Consider the following 21,044-nt stretch of genomic DNA (forward strand, 5'->3'; position numbering starts at 1 on the left):
TTTTGAAAATGTTCCGGAAATACTGCGTCCTTTAAACATATATCAAATTAAAGCTTATTTTATGTACTATAAAATGAAAAAAAAAAATTTGTCCCGACACTTTATCTTCTGCATGTAAACGGCTGCCGTAGTTAAAAAAACGCTATTTCTTTAATATTGATTAAAAAATATAAAAATATTCTTTTTTTAGAAAAATAAAATATATAAAAAATATACAGAATTTTCAATACAACATGTTCATTCTTATAATGATGCTTAAATTTTAAAAAATAGTTGTTTTAAGTTGGTAGTAAATTCACAAATAGTAAATGAACAAAATTCAAATGTTTAAGCTATATCGACTTTTTGTGACACTTGAATAACCTAATTTTACATTTACTCAAAAACTGTTTTACTTTAGGCATTTTGATCTTATTCCTTTCTTGAATTCAGCCCAGATTTTACATCCCAAAATTGCTATCAGATGTTATTGGACAATTTTGATGTTTACAGTGTCATTAACTAAAAATAATTTAATAATATTAGTTAATAATTAATATTACTCTTACTCTGCAAATATCATTAAATTTAGATTCTATGACATCACTGCTAATTATACTTTGATTATTAATACTTTCAATAAACTCTTCAACAGTAATCTTTCTCGTGGAAACATTTGGAAAAATAACTGGATTATTTTCAGATATTTTTTTATACTTAGCAATTTCATCATGTATAGATTGCAAATCTAATTTGTTATCTGTATTATTATCCTAAGAAAAAATTGTGTTCTTATAAATTTAACATAATAAAATAATAATATACATATAATTAATGTAAATTACATCAAATATTTTTTCTATATTAGCTTACATTATCATTCTCATTTTGGACACTCAAGCAACTTGTAGGTTTTTTTAACATGTTTTGAACCTTTGATAAAATTACATCAAAATTAACATTACTTTCTTCCTTTTGTTCTTGATTTTTCAGCTTGGGCACCAATTCTGGAGGAAGAAGTGTTTTTTTTGCAATTGACTAAAAAATTACTTATAATGATTATAGGTCAATTAATAAAAGAAGCATCAAACACTTCACTCATATTTATATAATACCAATATCAATTAAACAGTTATAAAGAAAATACTACTATTACATTATTTACATTATCTCAAAATCTAGAAAGGATATCATTCAAATATAAAATATTATGAATATCATACATGATGTCACAATATGTTTTGACATCATAAAATTTATAAAATATCAAAAGATATTACATATCCTTTGATCCAATGGATTAATAACTTTTTGAAAAATGAATAAGTCAAAATAATTTTTTTTATATAAATACCTCAGGTATTTTATTTGTATTAAATTTTTTGAAAATTTGACCCTTTACCTGCCCACAAGAGAGAATTAATTATAGTACTTTTGCACAAAATATTAACTTATAAAAATTTCCTAGAAATTCTGTATCATATGTTAAATTATATGTATATATATATATATATCGCTCGACAAATAAAGGCGCTCATGACTGAGCTAGATGCAAAATAACTACACAATTTTAGTTTTTGAAATTAACCATATCTATGTATTTTATAAATTAATGGAAACTAGAAACAAATTTTTTCATACTTTGGTGAATATATAATTTCAAGTTTTGATCAAATATAGTCTAGCCTAAAAATTAACTTACTCGTAATGACTCTAATTTTTGATAGGTATGATTTATCATTGTGTCATAATCAGGCCATGGAGTTGAAACTAATACAGCAGACTTAAAAGCGGGTAAAATTCTTTTCCAACAATTGAGTTGTTGATTTATATTCATGTTACCCTAATAATAAATAATAAATTTATCATAATGTTATTTATTATTACAACAATTATAATAATTTTAGTATTTTTAAACTTTTTTATTTTTAAAAACTCATAAATTTATGTTATTATAACTGTAATAACTTCATCAGATAATACAAAATTGTAATAGTAAATTTAAATATAGGATAAACTTATAAATATTATTATAGAAAAAAAAATGTTTCTTTTAAAATACAACCTATTAGATTACAAAAAAAAAATAAAAATTTATAATATATAATAAATATTTTGTATTTTAACTGTTTAAATATTATAAATTTGAACCAATTAAAAGAATAAAAGAAAATTATAAAAAAATAATATATATAGAAGATTATTTTACACCTTTCACCACCCTATGTGAGCATTAATTTAGTGGACTAAAAATATGGTCATTTTGTTGACCAATAACTTGGTGAACAAAATATCTTGTTTTTTAATTGTTATCAATTAAAGTTGAAACAAAATGTAATAACTTTGTATTATTTATTTTATAAAATATATTAAACTACTGTCAAAAAAAACTATTTGAAATGCTCAAATATTATTAATTGTGATTTCACATTATTATCATAAAAAACTATTTAAAAAAACCTAATTTTAGAGATATTTTTAGTTTGCCAACATATTAACTTTTAAACTAAAAATTTTTAAACGCTTTTAAATAAAACATTGATAAACACACATTGAAAAAAAAAAATGTTTAATTTTCAATTATTTGAAAATAATTCAATAGGCTTGTAAAATTACTATTTATTCTTCCATACACTGCCTTTCATTATAACACATCAATGATACATTTTACGATTTTAATTAATAAATTACATTTTTTGTAATAATATGGTTATCAACATATGCTATGTATAGGTGCAACTTAGTGTGCTATTATTGTCCTAAATTGGTCCGTTTATAATACTAAGTCAATAGAAAAAACAGGTAAATACAAAGAAAAATTAACTATCACATTTAACTATATAAAATTATTCAGTCGATTATATAATATTTTTAAGAATAAACCTCTTGCAAGTCCGTTATATTAACCATAACATTTCTAATGTTAAGAAAGGGTGTGAGTTGGTCCAAATTTTTGATATCTCCAACTTAAATCTCTGCATATACCTATGGATATCAACTTGAAAGATAAAAGAAATATTTTATGACTACCGTATTAAAGGGCTTGAAATAATTAATGTAAAATGTATTAAATTAATAAATTATTTGTAGGTATAATTTTCAGCTTCGCCTCAAAGCTAAAATCAACTACAGTAAGTGTTTATACAAGACATTAAATTAAAATACTACAAAATTACCAACATTTTTATTAAATACTTACATTTAAAAAAAGTTTTGCAGTTTCATTATCCAACAATCCAAATTCTACAAATATTTTACATAAATCTTGAAAAAAAAAATTATTGTTAATAAGAACTAAATAAAATCATATTATTATAAAAAAATGTTACCATGTTCTGATTTTGTATCAGATTCAATATCAATATCTAATAAATGTTCATATACTAAGAATTTAATACACTCATCTCGACTAGGTCCATTTTGAAAAAACATTTCTTCCAGTGTTTTATCATCCATGTCACACATATCAATTCGAGTAAAATGCTTACGCACCAAATTTAAAAATTGTTCCATAATTTAACGACAATAAAATAGTAGTAGCAATAGTTTTCTATAAAATATTTATAACAAATCAAGATAATATATTATTTAAATTTTTTTACAAATATATCACCCCAAAAGGCCAGAGTTCTAACTAATTGTGGAATATTAAAAAATAATTATTCATTGACATCTTAAAAAAAATTTCAATTATATTAAAATTAAAAAAATAAATTATTTAATTTACAATACATTTTACGAATTTCTTAATGTTATTTAATTTCATTTATACTTTGATATTAAAAATAAAACTAATATAAAAATGTTTTATATAATAAATTGAACTCACATAAAAATTTATAACAACTAAAATTTAATAATATTAATTTGAAAATTTCAAGTTTTAAAAAGTGTAGTAATTAATAAATTAAAAAAACATTATTCAATTTAAGAATAACAAATCATCTAAGTACTTACAATCTCTTGTATTTAGAATATTAGCGGGTAAATAAGATAAAAACGGTTTTTATTATATGATAACATGAGATAAGGCTTTGAGCAGTGTAGAAACGCCATCAATTTTCTAACTTTGGAGTTAATCGTAAATAAATTTAATAATTCATTTCTATGATACAAACATTTACTTCTAAGGCAATTCTAGGAAAGGTAGTGAAAACTATCCCATACCCCCATGTGAAATTATCTAGTAATTTTATATAATTTTTCAATTTATGAGATTAAAAGTATAAATTATTAAAATGTAACAGAATTTGAAAACAATTATTTAGTCAGTAAACAATTTTTTCATTATACCATTCATATTTTTATCTTTAGGGCGGCTGATTAAAATTTCAATGTGACTCATGTACAAAATAGGTTCACTTAACAAATAACAAATTATTCTAAAATATAGATTAAAAACTCGCATTGTATGAAGAAACATTCGATTTCTGCAGAATCTCTGTTAAAAAGAAGATAATGTTATTTTAGAAATGGCAAAGTGACAGAAGGAAATAATACTTCATAATTAATCTTCCGCGCATTCTAAATATGCATTTAATAGTGGTAAAGTTTAAATTTATCCTTCGTTAAATTGTGTAAATCGACTAAAAACCTATTTAAAAAAAAGAAATTTTATTTTTCTGTGTTTTATTTAGTTATTTTTTAAGGGAACAACCAAATTCATTTGACTGACTGACTTTTTAATATTCGATTAGACCGTTTATATATGAAAAAAAAACTGTCGACCGACTACAATCATTGACTATTGATCTATTTATACTCGTTAGTACTAGTGAGTAACTAAGTATACCGTAAGAAGCTTTTATGCTAACTAGGATGTGTTACTATATAAGATTGATTTTGAAAAATACTGAATTCGTCATCTTACTCCCTATGTTAAAATAACCGGTTCGATATTGAGCTGGTTATTTTTCATATAACTATTTATAACTTTAATGGAATTTATACTGAAAATCATAAAAAAATAACGACATTTAAAATAAACTTTATAATATTTAACAACTATTTTTTTAACTATTAATTTTATTGTAACTAAATAATATGTTCATGATCACGATGACTGTTTACTCCTCCAAAAATACCTTGATGGCATTGTTGCTTGGAGAGTACATTAAGACTTAGTCTAAACTTCACTAAATGCAAACAGTTTACCTTTTTCTGCCTCTTTGATATTACTAATTTCAATTACACAATATCAAGTGTTCTTCTCTTATCCACTTCTTCTGTCTGTGATATTGGGTTCTGGTTTACTCCTTCTCTTTGTCCTAGGCAACATATCGAAATTATTTTCAGTGAAACACCTAGAACATTAGGCTTCTCGTATATATAGTGAATTTAAATTAAAAACGTCTATTCTTCACTAGTGCGTTCTATTTTGACGTATGGTAGTTTGCTGTGGAACCCAACAACTACGACGAATGTTATTTTATTGGAAAAAAATCAACCCATACTTTTTCGATCAGCCTCTTTTTTCCTGAATGTTCCACATACTTCACATGATTATTTCCCTATCCGTTCCCTTATACAGCTTGGCAGGTAGTCGTTTACATTTTAATTGATCTTTCATTACTAATCTTTTATAGGGCAAAATTGATTATCTTACCTTATTATCTAAAGTTCTTTTCCGTGTTACTATAAAAAATACCAGATCCTTTTGAAAAATACCAGAAAATCTTATCGGTTTTCTTTGCGTTAATCAATTTGTGAAATCCTCCCATCTTTTGATTAATATGAATGTCTAATGAAAACTCATCACTCTTTTTATAAACATCATTCATTTGTCATACATCTTGTAAATATTACATTTCTCTTTTAGTTTTTAACTAAGTTGTATATTATATATCCCATTAATTTGTTACATTAAATATAAAACTGTTTTATTTGAGCTTACACCTGTTTTACTTGATAAATAAATAAATAGAGCTGAATTTATAAAGTAATTTTTGAAAAATGTTTTTCCTACAATTTAACTATTACTAATAATTGTGAAACAAATTCGCCGTATAATTATTTTAGAATATCCAATATACCTCAACTTAGAATAATTTCTCAAGATACTAATAACAATATGATTGTTTTCATAATTGTAAATTATTGTTAGAGAAATTATAAATTATATGAAAAAATGTATGGCGTGTGACGAATGACTTATCCTTACTAGAAGGTTATGCGAAAATATCAAAATAATTCTTAATCACATTTTAATACGCTTGATATATATATATATATATTTTTTCCGTTACATCTATTAGTTCCATATTGTAACAAGCGCTTTCTTTTTAGCATTAAGCAAATCAATGGGAAACATTCGCTTATTTTTAATCGCAAGTACACTAATTTGACCTTGTAATACATAACTTCAATTACATTAAACAGGATAATCAAATGAAAATTTTTTATTATTAATGTAAACAAATATTTAGATTATTGTAATAATTCTTTTTAAAAATCCATTTTTTATATTAACCACTAAGATTTTTTTTCGTGGACAATTGATATAAGTCAAAATATTATTTGAGAAATAAATAGCAGGAAATACAGAGTGATTTATTTATAATTAATCACTAAATTTCTCCTAAAATAACAATTAATTTTGAAGAAAAAAAAATTTATTTTGTTTAGTGTTATTTATTTCTCGATTTATTAATGATTAAATATTTTGAAGTCTATGTATTATCCCTTAAGACATCAACTTGATTTTTTTAAATAGCAACATACATATTTAACTAGTTTATTTAATAGAAAATTATTCATCTACAAATATTACTGGTCGAAAACAACTTTTGAACCAGTATTTCGAAAGTTATACACATTTTTAATTGTAGACTGGAGGTAAAGTGCGGGTCATGTTGTTTTTATCCCTATTATTAGCCTTTAAAAAGGAAATATGTCCAATAAATATTTTTAGCCAATTTATCTCTTTTAAAATTATTAAATGACTTAATGTAATTAATTTAATATTGAATTTTTCATGTGGACATTTTTTTCATTATAAAATTCTATAAACTGTAATCATTTTTTTGTATTGTATTCAAATTTTATTATGGCTTCATTAAACAAATATATTAAAGAATACCTGAATGACCTTTTGGAACATAGTTTTGAATATTAATATTTTTTAACCAGAAATAAGTAAATAAAATTATAACCTTTCTCCTCTAAAAATACCTTTGCCTGTATTATTTTTCTCGCAAAGAAAAATAGAGACATAGCTGTCCTAAAAGTTGCTTAGACTAAAATGAATGGGGATAAGAAGCTTTAGATTTCTTTTTTTAAGCATAACATAAAATATATTATCTTATGATGACGGTGTCACTAAATCAGTAACGCGACAGTGCCTGAGACGTACTGTTACGAATTCGAGATTCGGTCCTGGGCTATTCCGTATGCTGAGCCTGAAATGAGTTTATTAATTGGAGTCATTATACGGCGACGGACTAACTATCAGTTCCATAGTATTTAAGGTTAAAAAACTTTCTTTTAGAAAGAGACCATAACGGTCTTTAGTAAACCGTAAAAGTAAAAAAAGAAGCATTTATGGTACAGAACCACATTTAAATTTTGAATTTAGGACCTCATAATGTCATAATCCAGGCTTGCGTAGCTACAACATAAAATTTAGGAAGTATACATTGTATAAAGAAAAAAAAGCATTTGAATTTGAGTTATATTTTTGAGGGGCTATAAGTACGATAGGTACATATGATAATAATGATAAATTTAAATGAAAGGTGCTATTATTTGAATTGAACTGTAATGAAAACAAAAGATAAATAATAATTGATTATTCAAAATGTGTCGGTGATTTTGGTGATTGTGTAACCGATCGCAATGGTAATGTCGCGATGGAACGGCTGATTAAAAGCAATTCTCTTCGTTGGCCACTACCACATCATGTATACCACCTCTCTCTAGAGCACCGGTAGAGATTCCAAAATGAACCGAAAATAGTATAAACACGTTTTTAGTCCATTCGTGGGAGCCATACTGAATAGTTTTATCAGCTCAATATGCGGACTTAAAGCTTCAAGTTTTTGCCGTGTCCTTCCAATTACTCAAACGTACGCACCGGAAATAAATTTCGCAGACGATATAAAAAATGAATATGATATTTTTGCGGTTGACCGTGTTGATTTTAGCGATACATTCTTCCAGTAACGTTTTCGACTCGGCAACCGCAACTGTCTTGTCTCCACTGCTCAAAAACTCTTCATTAGACACACCAACAACAACAGGTACATCAGCCAGCATAACCATTAGCCCAAATTCCTCAGAGAGATCGGTAGATTCAGGGGAAACGAGCGCGGCGGACGATGGAAATAACGAGGATGTAAACGAGAGTAGTTTAAAAGACTTGTACGAAGACTTAGAGGAAACGATAGTATTTGAGGATTCAGAACATGGCGGTCAAGATGAAGTGTCGGGAGCATTAGTTGGTCAAATACCAAACGAATTAATTGAGAATAATGCCGCCGTGATACCTTTAAGCGGGTCAGATGATAAAAAATCTTCAGAACATGATCGAGTTAGGAACACAACAGTTAGTACCAGAGACAGTGTAACTGCTGGTAGTAATCCTGTAGTGCAAAAGATAGTTAAGTTTCCAGAGTACGTCAAATCGTCGAGCTATCGCAAGGGATGGTCAGTTTCAAATGTAACACGACCTGAAGCACTTTTTCAGTTTTGGGAACCATACGAGTCCGTTACGACTTTAAATTTATCAGAAGACTGTGCCATACATATGGAACTGTTTCAAACTGCGCTAAGAACAGGCAAGATGTGGGCCTATAAAAGTAAGCGTTTATAATCATATTTAGATCAAAGTAACCTCTTATATTTAAGTTGGCTGGAAATATTTAAAACCTACTATTTTAAATAATTTCAAGTACATTTTTTATTCTACATAAAATAAATACAGAGAGTTCAATCAGTTTAATTTATAATTAAGCATTACCAATAAAAGGGTAGGAATATGAATTAAATTCTACACTTTTAAAAATTGGATAATTCTAAACTTGTTGAATACTCTATGTATATATATATTTTTTTGGTATACATTTTAAGAAGTTTTCTCATATTGTTAGAAATAAAGTAAGTGGGTTTAACATAATTTAAGTACGTAAGTGACTAGCCTTTATGATTTAATAAATGCTAATACAATTACATCAAAAAATTCTATAAAAGAGTACCCCTCATGATGTAATAACCAATGAAACTAAAACGTCATACATATCCTTATCTCAAAAGTATGACATATCTCAACTCCCGAGGCCTATTCTACTCTAAAATAAATAACGTAACATGTTATTTATATCGATTTTGTAAACATTATTTTTTTTTATCGATAAATAAATTTGAGCTTGTGTGTAGGCATATTTTTTGTTTAAATAAAATAAAATCTACGAGTATGTGTTATGCGTTTATAATGATAGCATTGTTCCCAAAATACATAATTGCAATTTTTTAGTCATTTTTGTAGCTTTTTGAGTTAAATATTTTTATTACTTTTTAGTTTTCAATTAGTATTTTTATTATCATTTTAAAACTACGAACTATAAAATTAATACAAATAGGAACTAAAAATGTCATCTTTAAGTTAAGCTTACAAAAAAATATTAAGGTAATTACTTTCTTAACATAGTTATGTTAGTTTAAGGATAATTATTTTATAAAAAAGTCTCGTAAGCGTTAGGCTCTTTTAATTTTTTTTTTTTTTTAGTAAAGATAAACTTTATTTTTTTGCTTTTCATCTCTTTACTTTTTTAAAGCGTGAATTTTAGGCAATTACATAGTTTTATTACTCTTCTCTGATCCTAACTCTTATATTACAATCATAAATATAAATTATAAAAATTAAATTTTACACCTTTAATAATTACTGATTAAATCATTAAAATGTTCTTTAGTTAGAATAAATCAATTTAACAAAGCTGTAATGGTTCATACATGTGTAAGTTAAATGAGTGCAATATGTATTTTTTATTTTATTCTATTGAGTGTACTCAATAGTAAATGAAAAAAGTAAACATTCCAATAAAAATAACTCTTAAGGAAATTTCGACCGAATTTCGTTTTCATAAAAGAAAACGTGCATTACCCTTTTCTTTAGAAAAACGCTTATTAACAATAGATAGCAATTGAATAGTAATTTTTACTTTATACGACGTAATACATTACTATTTAGGCCAACGATTGTTATGTTATTGTCTGGTCTACTCAAAGAGATAATATGTAATAAATAACTGTTACCATAAAGAATTATAGGAAACGGGTCATATTAGATAATCAAAAAGCGAATAGTTTTAAAACCTATAAGATCAACAGAAGAATATTAATATGAAAATAAGTACAGCTTAGTTTTGAAATCAGCAGTATCGTTAACTTATTTAAACAATTTTTGAAAAAAAGCTATAATCTGGAAATTTTATCAAAAACGTATGGGAACAAGTGCATTTTTTCAACGTATACCACTTCAAAATCGAAAGTGTAGCAAATTAAGAAAAGCAACCCGTTTCAAATTATCTGTGTTACCACAACACCTACTAAGTAATTTACGCGAATCGAATTTTGAATCCCAATGGTAATTTTTTATTATTGCATTTTTTTATTAAAAAATACTATGTACATATTGCAGAATTGATACATATACATAAGAAAACGGTTTCTGAGTTGGATGAAATTTCTGATACTTTTATAAATACATAAGTTAATTTGGTAAAGTAATTTTGAATCCTTTATTAATAAAGAGTTATTTTAAAATTTGATAAAATATTAATATTCAAAAAATTGAAACATCTTAGTAAATTTTTAATCCCAAAAAAGTTTATACAACATGTTATTATCTAGTTTTTAAGTATAGAAATACAGACGTATATTTGCTGCTAAATACATATAGCTTACTGTAATAATTGATACTTGTACGTTCAACTCATTAATTTTATCTCAATTTAAAAATATTCGAATTTCAATTGCGCAATGGTGTAATTATTTTATGGTGAAAGTGAGTGATAACAAAAGTCAAAAAAATATTCATAGATGATAGTTATAGCAATTCAAATTGACAGTATAAAAAATCCAGAAGAAAACATGGACGGAATACATGAGTAAACAAATGTATTGTGATACGACGTCAATGTATCATAAAAGCAATTAAAATTGACCTTAAACTTTCTTACCTTATTGATTGTGCTAAAAATATAAGGCTCTACCGATAGCTTAAAAGTTACTTATTACATAAGTCTGTCTAAACTTTGATATATTAATATTGTTACTGCATTTAAAATGTTACAAAAATATAAAAAGAGGAGAATAAAAAAAAAGCACTATTTTTTTTTTTTAAGTACATTTTATACGAATTTTATGTAAAAACAACTATTGAAGAGTTTCCCTAATATTTTAAATCTTTTGACAAAGCATGTCATAAAGGTAACAAGTAGAAAAGATATCTAAAATTTATTATCTAATTAAAATTCAAAGAAGCTAACAGATTAATAAATTAATAAATAGCTAATTAGGACTTTGCTGTACATTTCTAAATTATAAATATTCCGCACTACGAAAAGATAGATATCGCCAATTGTCAAAAGTAAGCAAAAATTGAAAATATCACTCAGAGCTATATCAAAAAAAAATTTTCTGGAAGGATCAAACTTTTGTAAATATATAAAGCGTTAGGTTTATATATATTTATTTTAAAAATATTTGTGCGAAATTCAGACCTCTTAGACATCCCTCCTCAGATATGGCCTTAATAGTACTATTTCAACAAATACTATAAATCTAACACTAATGGAACATATGTGTCATTCAATCATGAGTAATTTTTCAAATGTAGTCTATATGTAAGATCAGGGCTAAGTGACGAAAAAAGTAATCCTGTTTATTGCTAAAATGGTGGGCTACGTACCTAGTGAGGTAGTTTTTGTTGTTTATTAAAAAAAAATATTTTGTCACTTTGCCCAGATTTTACATTCAGGCTACATCATTTAATGATGTACAAACTCAAGGTTATGGTCATTTTTGTTCAGCTAAAAGTATAATATTCAAGTTCTTTGGTTTATAAACAAAAATCAAGGCATTCAGTTTATGATCTAATCAAATAGCATTAAAAAAAACAGTCTATAATTGCGAGTGTCTATAATTGCACAATACATTAGGAGCTCTCACGCTTTAAATCGCGTAGGCCGAATCGAATTAAAAAACATTATAAAGCGTGTTATATGGAAGTTTACTATTACAGTTTTAAAAACACGTTAATTCGTTCTATTCAATTCAAATTTAAATAACGTTATTATCAATAAAATAATTCACAAAATTTAACCGTCAATTCAATAGAACTTATAATTCCTAATTTTTATAACTTAAATCCAAATCCTAGAAGGAATTCGATTTATAATGCTGTAATGGTTTGTATATGTAAAAAAAATTGATTCACATTTGAATGAGTTTGCTTAAAAATATCACTCAGAAAATGTTTATACTAACGCACACATTTTGATTAAATATTCTATTAACATATTTAAATATTTAGTGATTTGAAGTTTTTTATTTTTAATATTTTAAATATGAAATTATTTTTAAAATATTTCTCTATAATATAATGTTAGTTTTCCTGGCAACCCTTCGTTTATTATTTTAATAATTATAATAATCAATTGTTATTACTGGTTGGTTATTATATCTAACAGTAATTATATAAAGGTAAAATATAGGGGTTTTTTTTTAATTTATAATTAAACAAAATATTTTTAATAAATACGATTTTTTTTCAGTGATAGTATAATCACATTAAATATCACGATTTTATTAATTATTTATTGTAAAATATATTGTTATAAAAAACACGCACAAACATACATAATACATAATTTAAATTTTTTTGTAATTTTACAAGTTTTTGTCATTCAATAATAGATCTCACGGAAGACGTGACTTCAACGTTAACTTTTAATTTATTCTCCTAGATGACATTATATGACTGTACCGTTCAACAGTTACACAGAAATTTAATTTAAGGGGAGGGTTTGAAATTTAAAGAAAATTAGATGTGACACTGCCCATATTATTCGCTCACAAAAATTCCTGTTTTCGATTACTTTATTGTGGAAATATTTATAGTATGATATGATCTTTTTTATTGTTATTACTTATTGTTTATCGTCCAAAATTATCGATTAGATGATAAATTTTGGGAGGGGTTTCAACCCCCAAAACCTCCCCTTGAGTACGCCAGTGCCGTTCAATTGGTTTTAATCTGACCCGACTGATGAGAAACAAATGAATTTCTGTATATATTTTGTTGTTGTGAATACATGTAAATAAAAACAAAATGTTGTCTAATTAAAAAAAAAAATTAATTAAGTGGTAATATTAAAAACTAAATTTTAGAAAATTGAACAGTTTAAAATTAAGATAAAATTAATAGTATAGATTACTTAAAATAGAACTATTATACCTTTTATAACGGTCGATGAAATATGCATGCCAAGTATTAAAATTAAGCGAAAATGATGTAAGTACACACGCTGAGATATTTCAAAATTATGAACACGTCAATGTGAAATAATTAATTACAGTGTTATAGCAACACGGTGAGCTTACGAAGAGAAGTAAAACTAATTTATCTCCATCGAACAATATGATTAAATCATCATTAATGAATTGTCATAAATTCTCTACCTGTAAATAAAATAGAGAAAGCATTAATTAGATTTACAAATACAGATGAATGCTACTCATGTTGATTTTGTACATTGTAATAATTATCAGAGACAGTTATATCCCTGAAAACCAAGAATTTAATTAAAACAACATTCATAACAATCACTTTTTTATCTTTCGTAATACTTGATGTTGCATATTCTTTTGAACTGAGTTTCTTAAGAAACTCAGTTCAACAAAACGCTTTAAGAAACAAATAACTAATTGATTCATTGTTGAACTCAATCTACGTTATAACTTTTGAAATGAAACATCATCGAAACAGCCTCTGGTAACGCCAAATTTTTACCATCATGATATTTGCTTACATGACATGACATGATGTGATTTATAAACACTTTAAGTATCATTTGTGAATCTGTTTACTGTAAGTTATCGTATTACTCAGCTATTATTATGATTGTCTGACGCATAATTGTTTTCTAAAAACCCAAGTGATGGAGTTCGTAAACGGAAAGACAATGTTCGCTATTATCAATTTTGCCATGACATTGAAGTATGTTTTTCATTTTTAAATCATTCAATACATCTTTTTACTTGAGTTACTAAGAATAAATTAAATTATTTTTATTAAAGGGTAAATAAAAATTTGTGAGAGTGGATGGTTATAAAATCTAATAACAAAAATTAATGATTTTATTATTTGTACGATACAACTCATAATAGGAATATTTTCAGTTCACATTATTATTTAGATGATATAACTATGTAAATATATCCTATAGTGAACACCTACCTGCATTTTCGTCATTGGATATTATAGAATAATTATAACTACTAATCTTGATAATATTATATTAGTGTTTTTCAGCCAATGTTAATTAATTATTAAAGATCATCAAAATTTGGTTTATATTGAACTACGTCTATTGAAGAGGTCATTAAAATTTGAAAGTCCAATTAGGAATAACCATTTATAAGAAAGTTAAGAAATACTGTTATGTATCATAATTGACTTGTCTAAGTTTTATAGAAATTTTACATTTAGACCATGTGTTATATACAGTGTGATTTATTAAGTATGCTACCCTCATTTTTTAATTAAATAATGATTTGTTTTTCATAATAATGTATAGACTGAAAAAAAGTTACTTCATTTTTAAAGCCATTGTACATATCAAATATATTGTAAGTAAAAATCATTTCTAGAGGAAGATTTTAGGAAAGTAAAATGGGAACATATTAAAATATTTTTACGATTAAATGGAAAATGAAATAAAATTTAGAGTGGTGTACAACCAGTTTTGTATTATTACTTTTTGATATATTACCATTTGAAAATTTAGAAAAGGTAAGAAGTAGGGTAGTGGTTAGCAAAACTCTACTTTTACCAAAACGCACAGTTAAAAATTCTTCTACGTTGCACATCCCGCTCATCAACTAAAAATTATAATAACTCAAAAAGTAATTACACACAATTAGTAATCGATCTGTTAACGTTTTATTTAGACTATTCTCCATTTAATAGTAAATAATAATAATATGTTCCCGTTTAACTTTTAAAAGTTATTCCTAAAATCTACCCTTAGGAATATTTATTTCTTGCAATAAACTTGGTATTTAAAATAGTTTACAATTACATTGTTATTAATTATACAATAGTTTCCGGCTGTTTGTGAAAAACTAATTATCCATAAAAAAGTAAATCTTAACTAATAAGTTAGGTTAAGCTAACAATAGATATCTAATATAAGGATTTTGTTTATTTTTTTGATACATTTTCTCACTGTCATATATTTAAACATAATGACTAACAGGTGTTATTTTTTATTATTTTAGTGGCTGATGCAAGTGGACATTATGGAGGCGGGTACTTTTGGGGAAATACATTTTGGCTGGGATCAAAAAGCTTATGTTCTGAAATATCTCATTACGATAAAGACTTACCATTTAAAATTGGTTTTAATGTTGTTCGCACATACATTGCACTCAAATCTCCAATTAATGTTACAGTAATTATACTATAAATTCTAAAATACAGCGATTTTATTTATTTAAGTTACACGATAAAAATTAAACAGCAATTAATTTTTTTTTAATTGCTATTAAAAATGAATATATGTACTGAAAATTACCAATAAATAATTACATCAAATGATCGTTTAGGTACTTTCTAATTTTCATTTAGAACTGCAACGCTTCTTAATCACTTCCGCCTTCTTAAATTAATTAATATATCAGAAAATTACGAATGCTAATCGTTTGCTATTAAACTAAATATGAAAAATAAATCATACATGACACAATAATAATTACTGTGCCCATTTATTTACTTATTTTATTATTTATTAACAAAAATATCCAACGTGATGTTTTGTTTTTAACAAATTATTTGGGCATCTATCAAATTATAATTAAACATCAAATGTTGAATTGAATAAAATACTTCATATTTACATTTGTAAAAATAAAGAATAAAAAGTAAATCTAAAAATTATTTTCTAAAATAAGCTCTTAATCTAGGAACGATATCAACATATAGGCTTATGTTTACCCTATGCTTGTACTGCTACCGATGTTAACAAATTAGTCAGTCATTCTCTTCAACATGACATACCTGAGCGAAATGCGAATGTTTCTAAAGTCAAATCTCCACGTGAATATTATGATATTTATAAAGATAGGACATTCTGGTTACTCGTGTAAGTAATCTATTAATTAAATGTAAATCATCTTCAGAGAATATTGTTATTAGAACGTTTTCACAATTAATATAATTTTATTCTAGCATTATATCTGGCTTAACTGTTATACTTCTGGCATTAGGCACAAGCTTAGACTATTATTTGGAAAATAATGTATGCAAAAAAGTTAATGGATTTATGTTTGATAATTACAATTTTACAGTTAATCACAAAAAACTCCAACCACTATCTGAACATTCTAAAATAGATATTGATCCCGGTAAATTTTCTCAATTATAATATTATATATCAAATTTTCTTTGTACCTAAATCGTTCTTCATTACAGTTCCCGGCCAAAACATTGAAGTAGCCTCAGAGAGTATACCAGGAACATGTGAGTACAGGTTATTACGAAATATTATTGGGAAAACAATTTAAATTGTTTTAACAATTCATTTTTTAAGAAAATAATAACACAATTTTATTATGACATTGTTAGGTTCAATTGTAGATATGCTTTTGTCTTTTTCTATTCGTAGAAATCTTAAACAAATATGTGACAAAACAATTGGTGAAGATACTATATCCACAGTACATGGTATAAGATCTTTAAGCATGTTTTGGATTGTTTTAGGTCACGTTTGCATAGTGTCATTTAAATATTCAGGTATTAAAACAAAATATACCTAAAATGTATAGTCTCTATTAATTTTACATACTTTCAGACAATATGGCATTTCGTACTGTAGTCGAACGTGAATTACTTTTTCAACTAATCAATAAAGCAACATTTTCAGTTGACACTTTTTTTTTCATAAGGTACTTACTTACTTACCCTGTGTTTTGTTTTTAATCAAGTAGTAATTTTATAATTGTTATTTTCCTAAAGTGGACTTTTAGTATCATTTTTATACTTTCGTACAACGGCTAAAGTTGACGTTAACAAATTGACCAAAGCTACTGGTTATCTATCTAACTTCATAGAGTTCATTGGGTTGTTGGTGTATCGATTCTGCAGGTCTGTTTTAAATTCTTTAAATAATGTTAATTTGGGACTTTAACAATTAGCGTTTACATTTGCAGACTTACTGCTCCATATTTTTTTGCATTGGGAGTAGTTCAATTAACAATGAAATGGTTCCATTATAATTCTGTGTTTGATCCTCCAACAGATGATCACATAAATTGTCCTAAATATTGGTGGAGAAATTTGTTGTACATCAATACTCTTTATCCAGTTCAAGATATGGTTTGTATAAAAAGAAAAAAATGTTATTTTAACCAATTAAATATAAATTTCCTGTCTAGTGCATGCTTTGGAGTTGGTACTTAGCTGATGACACGCAGTTTTACATACTTGGAGTAATACTACTAATATTATCGGCACGGTATGTTAATGATAATTTTTATACATTAATGAAAAAGTTCAATTTGAAGTTTTAAGCAATGAACAAATAAGGAAGTAGTACAGTCATCGTTTTTAAATTTTTAATTATTATAATTAAAATGAGCATTAATATTTGAAGACGTCAATATATTAACGAGAGTTGTATTTTTTAAAACTTCTCAAAAAAAAAAAACTAGAGATTTTTATAGGAACTTACCGAATAGTATAATTACAAAATGTTTTTTTTTTATACAGATTGTTGAAATATTCTTTTTCAGTCAAACATTCTGTAATTTTTTCATAAATAAAATCTTGTCAAAGCCTGATTTTAAAAGAAAATTAGAACTGCCTTGTATTAGTCTTCAGTTTTAGTTGGATTTTTACAAAAATTATTAATTTATTTTTGATTTTTTCTAGGTATTTTAATTTTGCAGCCTTCACTCTTGTTCTATGCACAGTTGCTTCATGGTTCACCACAGGTTACATTGCGTACACCAATAAACACATGCCCAAGTCAGTATTTGAAGAGTAATATTTTGCTAAACTTAATAAAACTATAATAAAATATTCCTATTTTTTTAGTATTGATGATCCATTAGCTTTATTCGATAAGATCTACGACAAACCATGGACTAGATTAAGCCCTTACTTTGTCGGTATGGCTATTGGATGGATATTGTTTAAAACTGAATGCAAAATAAAAATGAATTCTGTAAGTTACTAAACGCATTAAAAATATTTCTAATATTATTTAGAGTAATGTTAAATTCTACTTTCTCCATTAATCTCTGTTAACACGACACTGCTGTAGTATAGTCATATTACATGAGTAATTGCATATAAATTCATGATTACAATAAAAAATATATGATTTTGCTATTTTTTACAGCTAACAATATGTATGGGTTGGGCAGTATCTTTGGCCACTCTCGCTAGTCTGATATTTGGCCTTCATCAAGTTGAATTGCATCCAATTATAGCTGCAATGTATTCTTCGTTAAGTCACACTCTCTGGGCACTATGTTTGGCTTGGGTAGTTGTTGCTTGTGCTACTGGAAATGGAGGTAGATATCACTTTTTTTTTAAAAGAATCTAAATACATAAATATATTTTTTTTTATTTAGGATATGTGAATAAATTGCTATCGTGTAGTGTATTAATACCATTCAGTCGTACAACATATTGTGCATATTTAGTACATCCAATAGTTATCAGATACGCAATTATGAAACGTGACAGTCCATTCCATCTGACAATAGAATCTGTGGTAAGAATAGATCATCTATTTTTATTAATATAATATTACTTGTATATTTAGTTTCGCATATTAATCAAAATTCAATTTTTATCAATTAATCATTATTTCAGACTCTCATGTTTTTGGGACAGTTAGTTGTTTCCTACTTTTTTGCATTTTTACTATCGATTGCCTTCGAAGCACCTTTTGTGTCTTTACTGAAACTTGTATCACCTACAAAACGAAATAACTGACTGTGTTAATTTTAAGTTCAATTTGTTTCATCGAATTAGAAGTTCAAGTGATAAGCCACCGAATTATTTAAAACTTTTTTTAGTGATAAAATTTATTTATTTAATGTTTGTGTACAAAGGATTTGTAATAAATCGGCCCGCATCACTCACACGAGCATGCAATCCTTGTATTTATATTGTATAAATATAATTAAAATAGTACAATTGAGTTATTTATATCATATAATTGTTTAAATAAATATTACTTAAGCTTGTATTTTATTTCGTGTGTTTCGATCGCAAATAGTAGTAGTATAGATAGAAATTTTTAGGGGGGTATATACCAAAAAAAAAAATTTTACTACTTCCTCCAAATGAAAATAAATTGTATCTTATCATGTAATCATTTTTACAAGCGGAATCTATTAAACTTCACCCCCTCTTTCCTGACACAAAGCCTCGCAAATTGTTGAATTTTGAAAAAACAAACTAATATTTTCATAGGTACCTAATACAGAGTGATTTGGGTCATTTGGGGGGAGGGTCAGGGTGTGCGATTACACTCTTACTTTAAAAACAGTTTCAATTGGCCTGTAAAAAAAATGCATCAATTTTTTATACATCAATTCAAATTTCAAAAACACTGTATTATCATGGTTACATGGGTCAATAAACAAATATTCTGTTATCAATTAATTAAGTAAACAGTAACTTTATCATACTGAACCATTGATGTTTGTAACTATTTTTATTACGACTTTTTTGACGCGCAGTTAACGGCAATAATTGATAACGGTAATTAACTGATAAATATACAATTCAACAATTGCTACGACCCGAACTACGTTATATTATATTATATAATATAAAAATAGTAAGTATTATTATAATTTATATTTACTACTTATGTTGATTGCGATTTATAATCTATGGAAAAATTAAAAGAAGAATAATTTACTTAAGTAGGTATGTCCATTTTTATATGGCCTAATGAAATTTCAAAATGGTCTACTTGAAATCTCGCACACCCAAGATAAAAACTGAAATGACGCCTCTGATCTAATGTGGTGTATTTAACTTTCAGAGGTGCATATTTTATAAAAAAGCTTGTACAATAACTGATTCTCCCCAAGCAAGTAAACTAATAACAAAAATCTGTTTCCCGTCCACACTAGTTTCAACAGCAATACAAATTTCTCTGTACTATCTATGATTTTCTAAAATGTAATAAATATATTATATATATATATATATATATTCAAGCTGCTATTCCTACCCATAATTTTGCAAATGTAATTTATGACATATGTTAATCGTTTTTTGTTATAATATGTAGAATATTTTTAATATCATTAAATATAATAATAGGTTTACTTAAATTTAATAAATGCCCCCAAACAATTAGCACGTCTATCTATATAAATTGTATAACTTATTGTTATAACAGATAATGTCTTTTACATATATACTTATAATATTCGCATAATTAAGCAGAATACTTTCCTAAATATCCATGGTATAGTTTTAGCTTAGTTATAAAGCTGAAAAAAAATGAATTTTACTATTATGTGATTTTTTAAATGTCTGTCGTCACTTTTTCTCAGCTCTCACCGGATTAATTTTTATTAATGATACATCAATAGATCACAAATCGTATTGGGTTGAATATATTATCATTAAATATTGAAAAAATTTCTCTCGTTCCCTGTAATTGCACGACAATCCCCCCAAAAATTAAGATTTCTTAAATCGGTAAATTTCTACATTTTTAAAACTATTTCCTCTTATAATATATTTATTGGATTAACATTTTAAAAATTCAAAAAATATACTTTTAATAATATTAGCCAGGGGTGATTAT

At 25.8% G+C, this 21,044-nt stretch overlaps 2 protein-coding genes across 4 annotated transcripts in view; one reads left to right on the forward strand and one right to left on the reverse strand.

Moving 5' to 3' along the window:
• The window catches only part of LOC126902940 (uncharacterized), a 5,254-nt gene extending 1,204 nt beyond the window's left edge, over positions 1 to 4,050 (reverse strand). The window contains exons 1-7 of one of the 3 annotated variants that reach the window (XM_050680733.1): positions 3,809 to 3,921; positions 3,593 to 3,652; positions 3,309 to 3,529; positions 3,179 to 3,243; positions 1,682 to 1,822; positions 853 to 1,017; positions 549 to 752 (exon numbers count right to left, since the gene is read on the reverse strand). In XM_050680733.1, the coding sequence (XP_050536690.1) occupies positions 549 to 752; positions 853 to 1,017; positions 1,682 to 1,822; positions 3,179 to 3,243; positions 3,309 to 3,492 (759 nt within the window). In that variant the 5' untranslated portion in view covers positions 3,493 to 3,529; positions 3,593 to 3,652; positions 3,809 to 3,921. Of the gene's footprint in view, positions 1 to 548; positions 753 to 852; positions 1,018 to 1,681; positions 1,823 to 3,178; positions 3,244 to 3,308; positions 3,530 to 3,592; positions 3,653 to 3,808 lie in introns of all 3 variants that reach the window. The other 2 variants (XM_050680752.1, XM_050680742.1) reach the window with 2 other exon arrangements.
• Positions 4,051 to 7,919: 3,869 nt separating this feature from the next.
• LOC126902952 (nose resistant to fluoxetine protein 6-like) lies at positions 7,920 to 19,279 on the forward strand. The gene is made up of 15 exons (XM_050680765.1): positions 7,920 to 8,774; positions 15,481 to 15,653; positions 16,165 to 16,343; positions 16,430 to 16,605; positions 16,673 to 16,720; positions 16,826 to 16,993; positions 17,052 to 17,145; positions 17,216 to 17,344; positions 17,410 to 17,575; positions 17,635 to 17,714; positions 18,131 to 18,226; positions 18,296 to 18,425; positions 18,603 to 18,777; positions 18,838 to 18,980; positions 19,082 to 19,279. Exons 1-15 carry the CDS (start codon positions 8,081 to 8,083, stop codon positions 19,202 to 19,204), a joined length of 2,574 nt encoding a protein of 857 aa, XP_050536722.1. The 5' UTR covers positions 7,920 to 8,080; the 3' UTR covers positions 19,205 to 19,279.
• Positions 19,280 to 21,044: the final 1,765 nt, after the last annotated feature.

This window comes from Daktulosphaira vitifoliae, unplaced genomic scaffold (assembly GCF_025091365.1).
Source record: "Daktulosphaira vitifoliae isolate Bord-2020 unplaced genomic scaffold, ASM2509136v1 Scaffold_1, whole genome shotgun sequence".
NCBI classification, from domain to species: domain Eukaryota; kingdom Metazoa; phylum Arthropoda; class Insecta; order Hemiptera; family Phylloxeridae; genus Daktulosphaira; species Daktulosphaira vitifoliae.

Bases quoted from the DNA above. Each gene is read 5' to 3' on its own strand.
- LOC126902952 (XM_050680765.1), top strand. From the start codon at position 8,081: ATGAATATGATATTTTTGCGGTTGACCGTGTTGATTTTAGCGATACAT. The intron at 16,606-16,672 runs GTAAATTTTCTC...TCTTCATTACAG, and splicing joins TAAAATAGATATTGATCCCG to TTCCCGGCCAAAACATTGAA. The intron at 16,994-17,051 runs GTATTAAAACAA...ACATACTTTCAG, and splicing joins AGTGTCATTTAAATATTCAG to ACAATATGGCATTTCGTACT.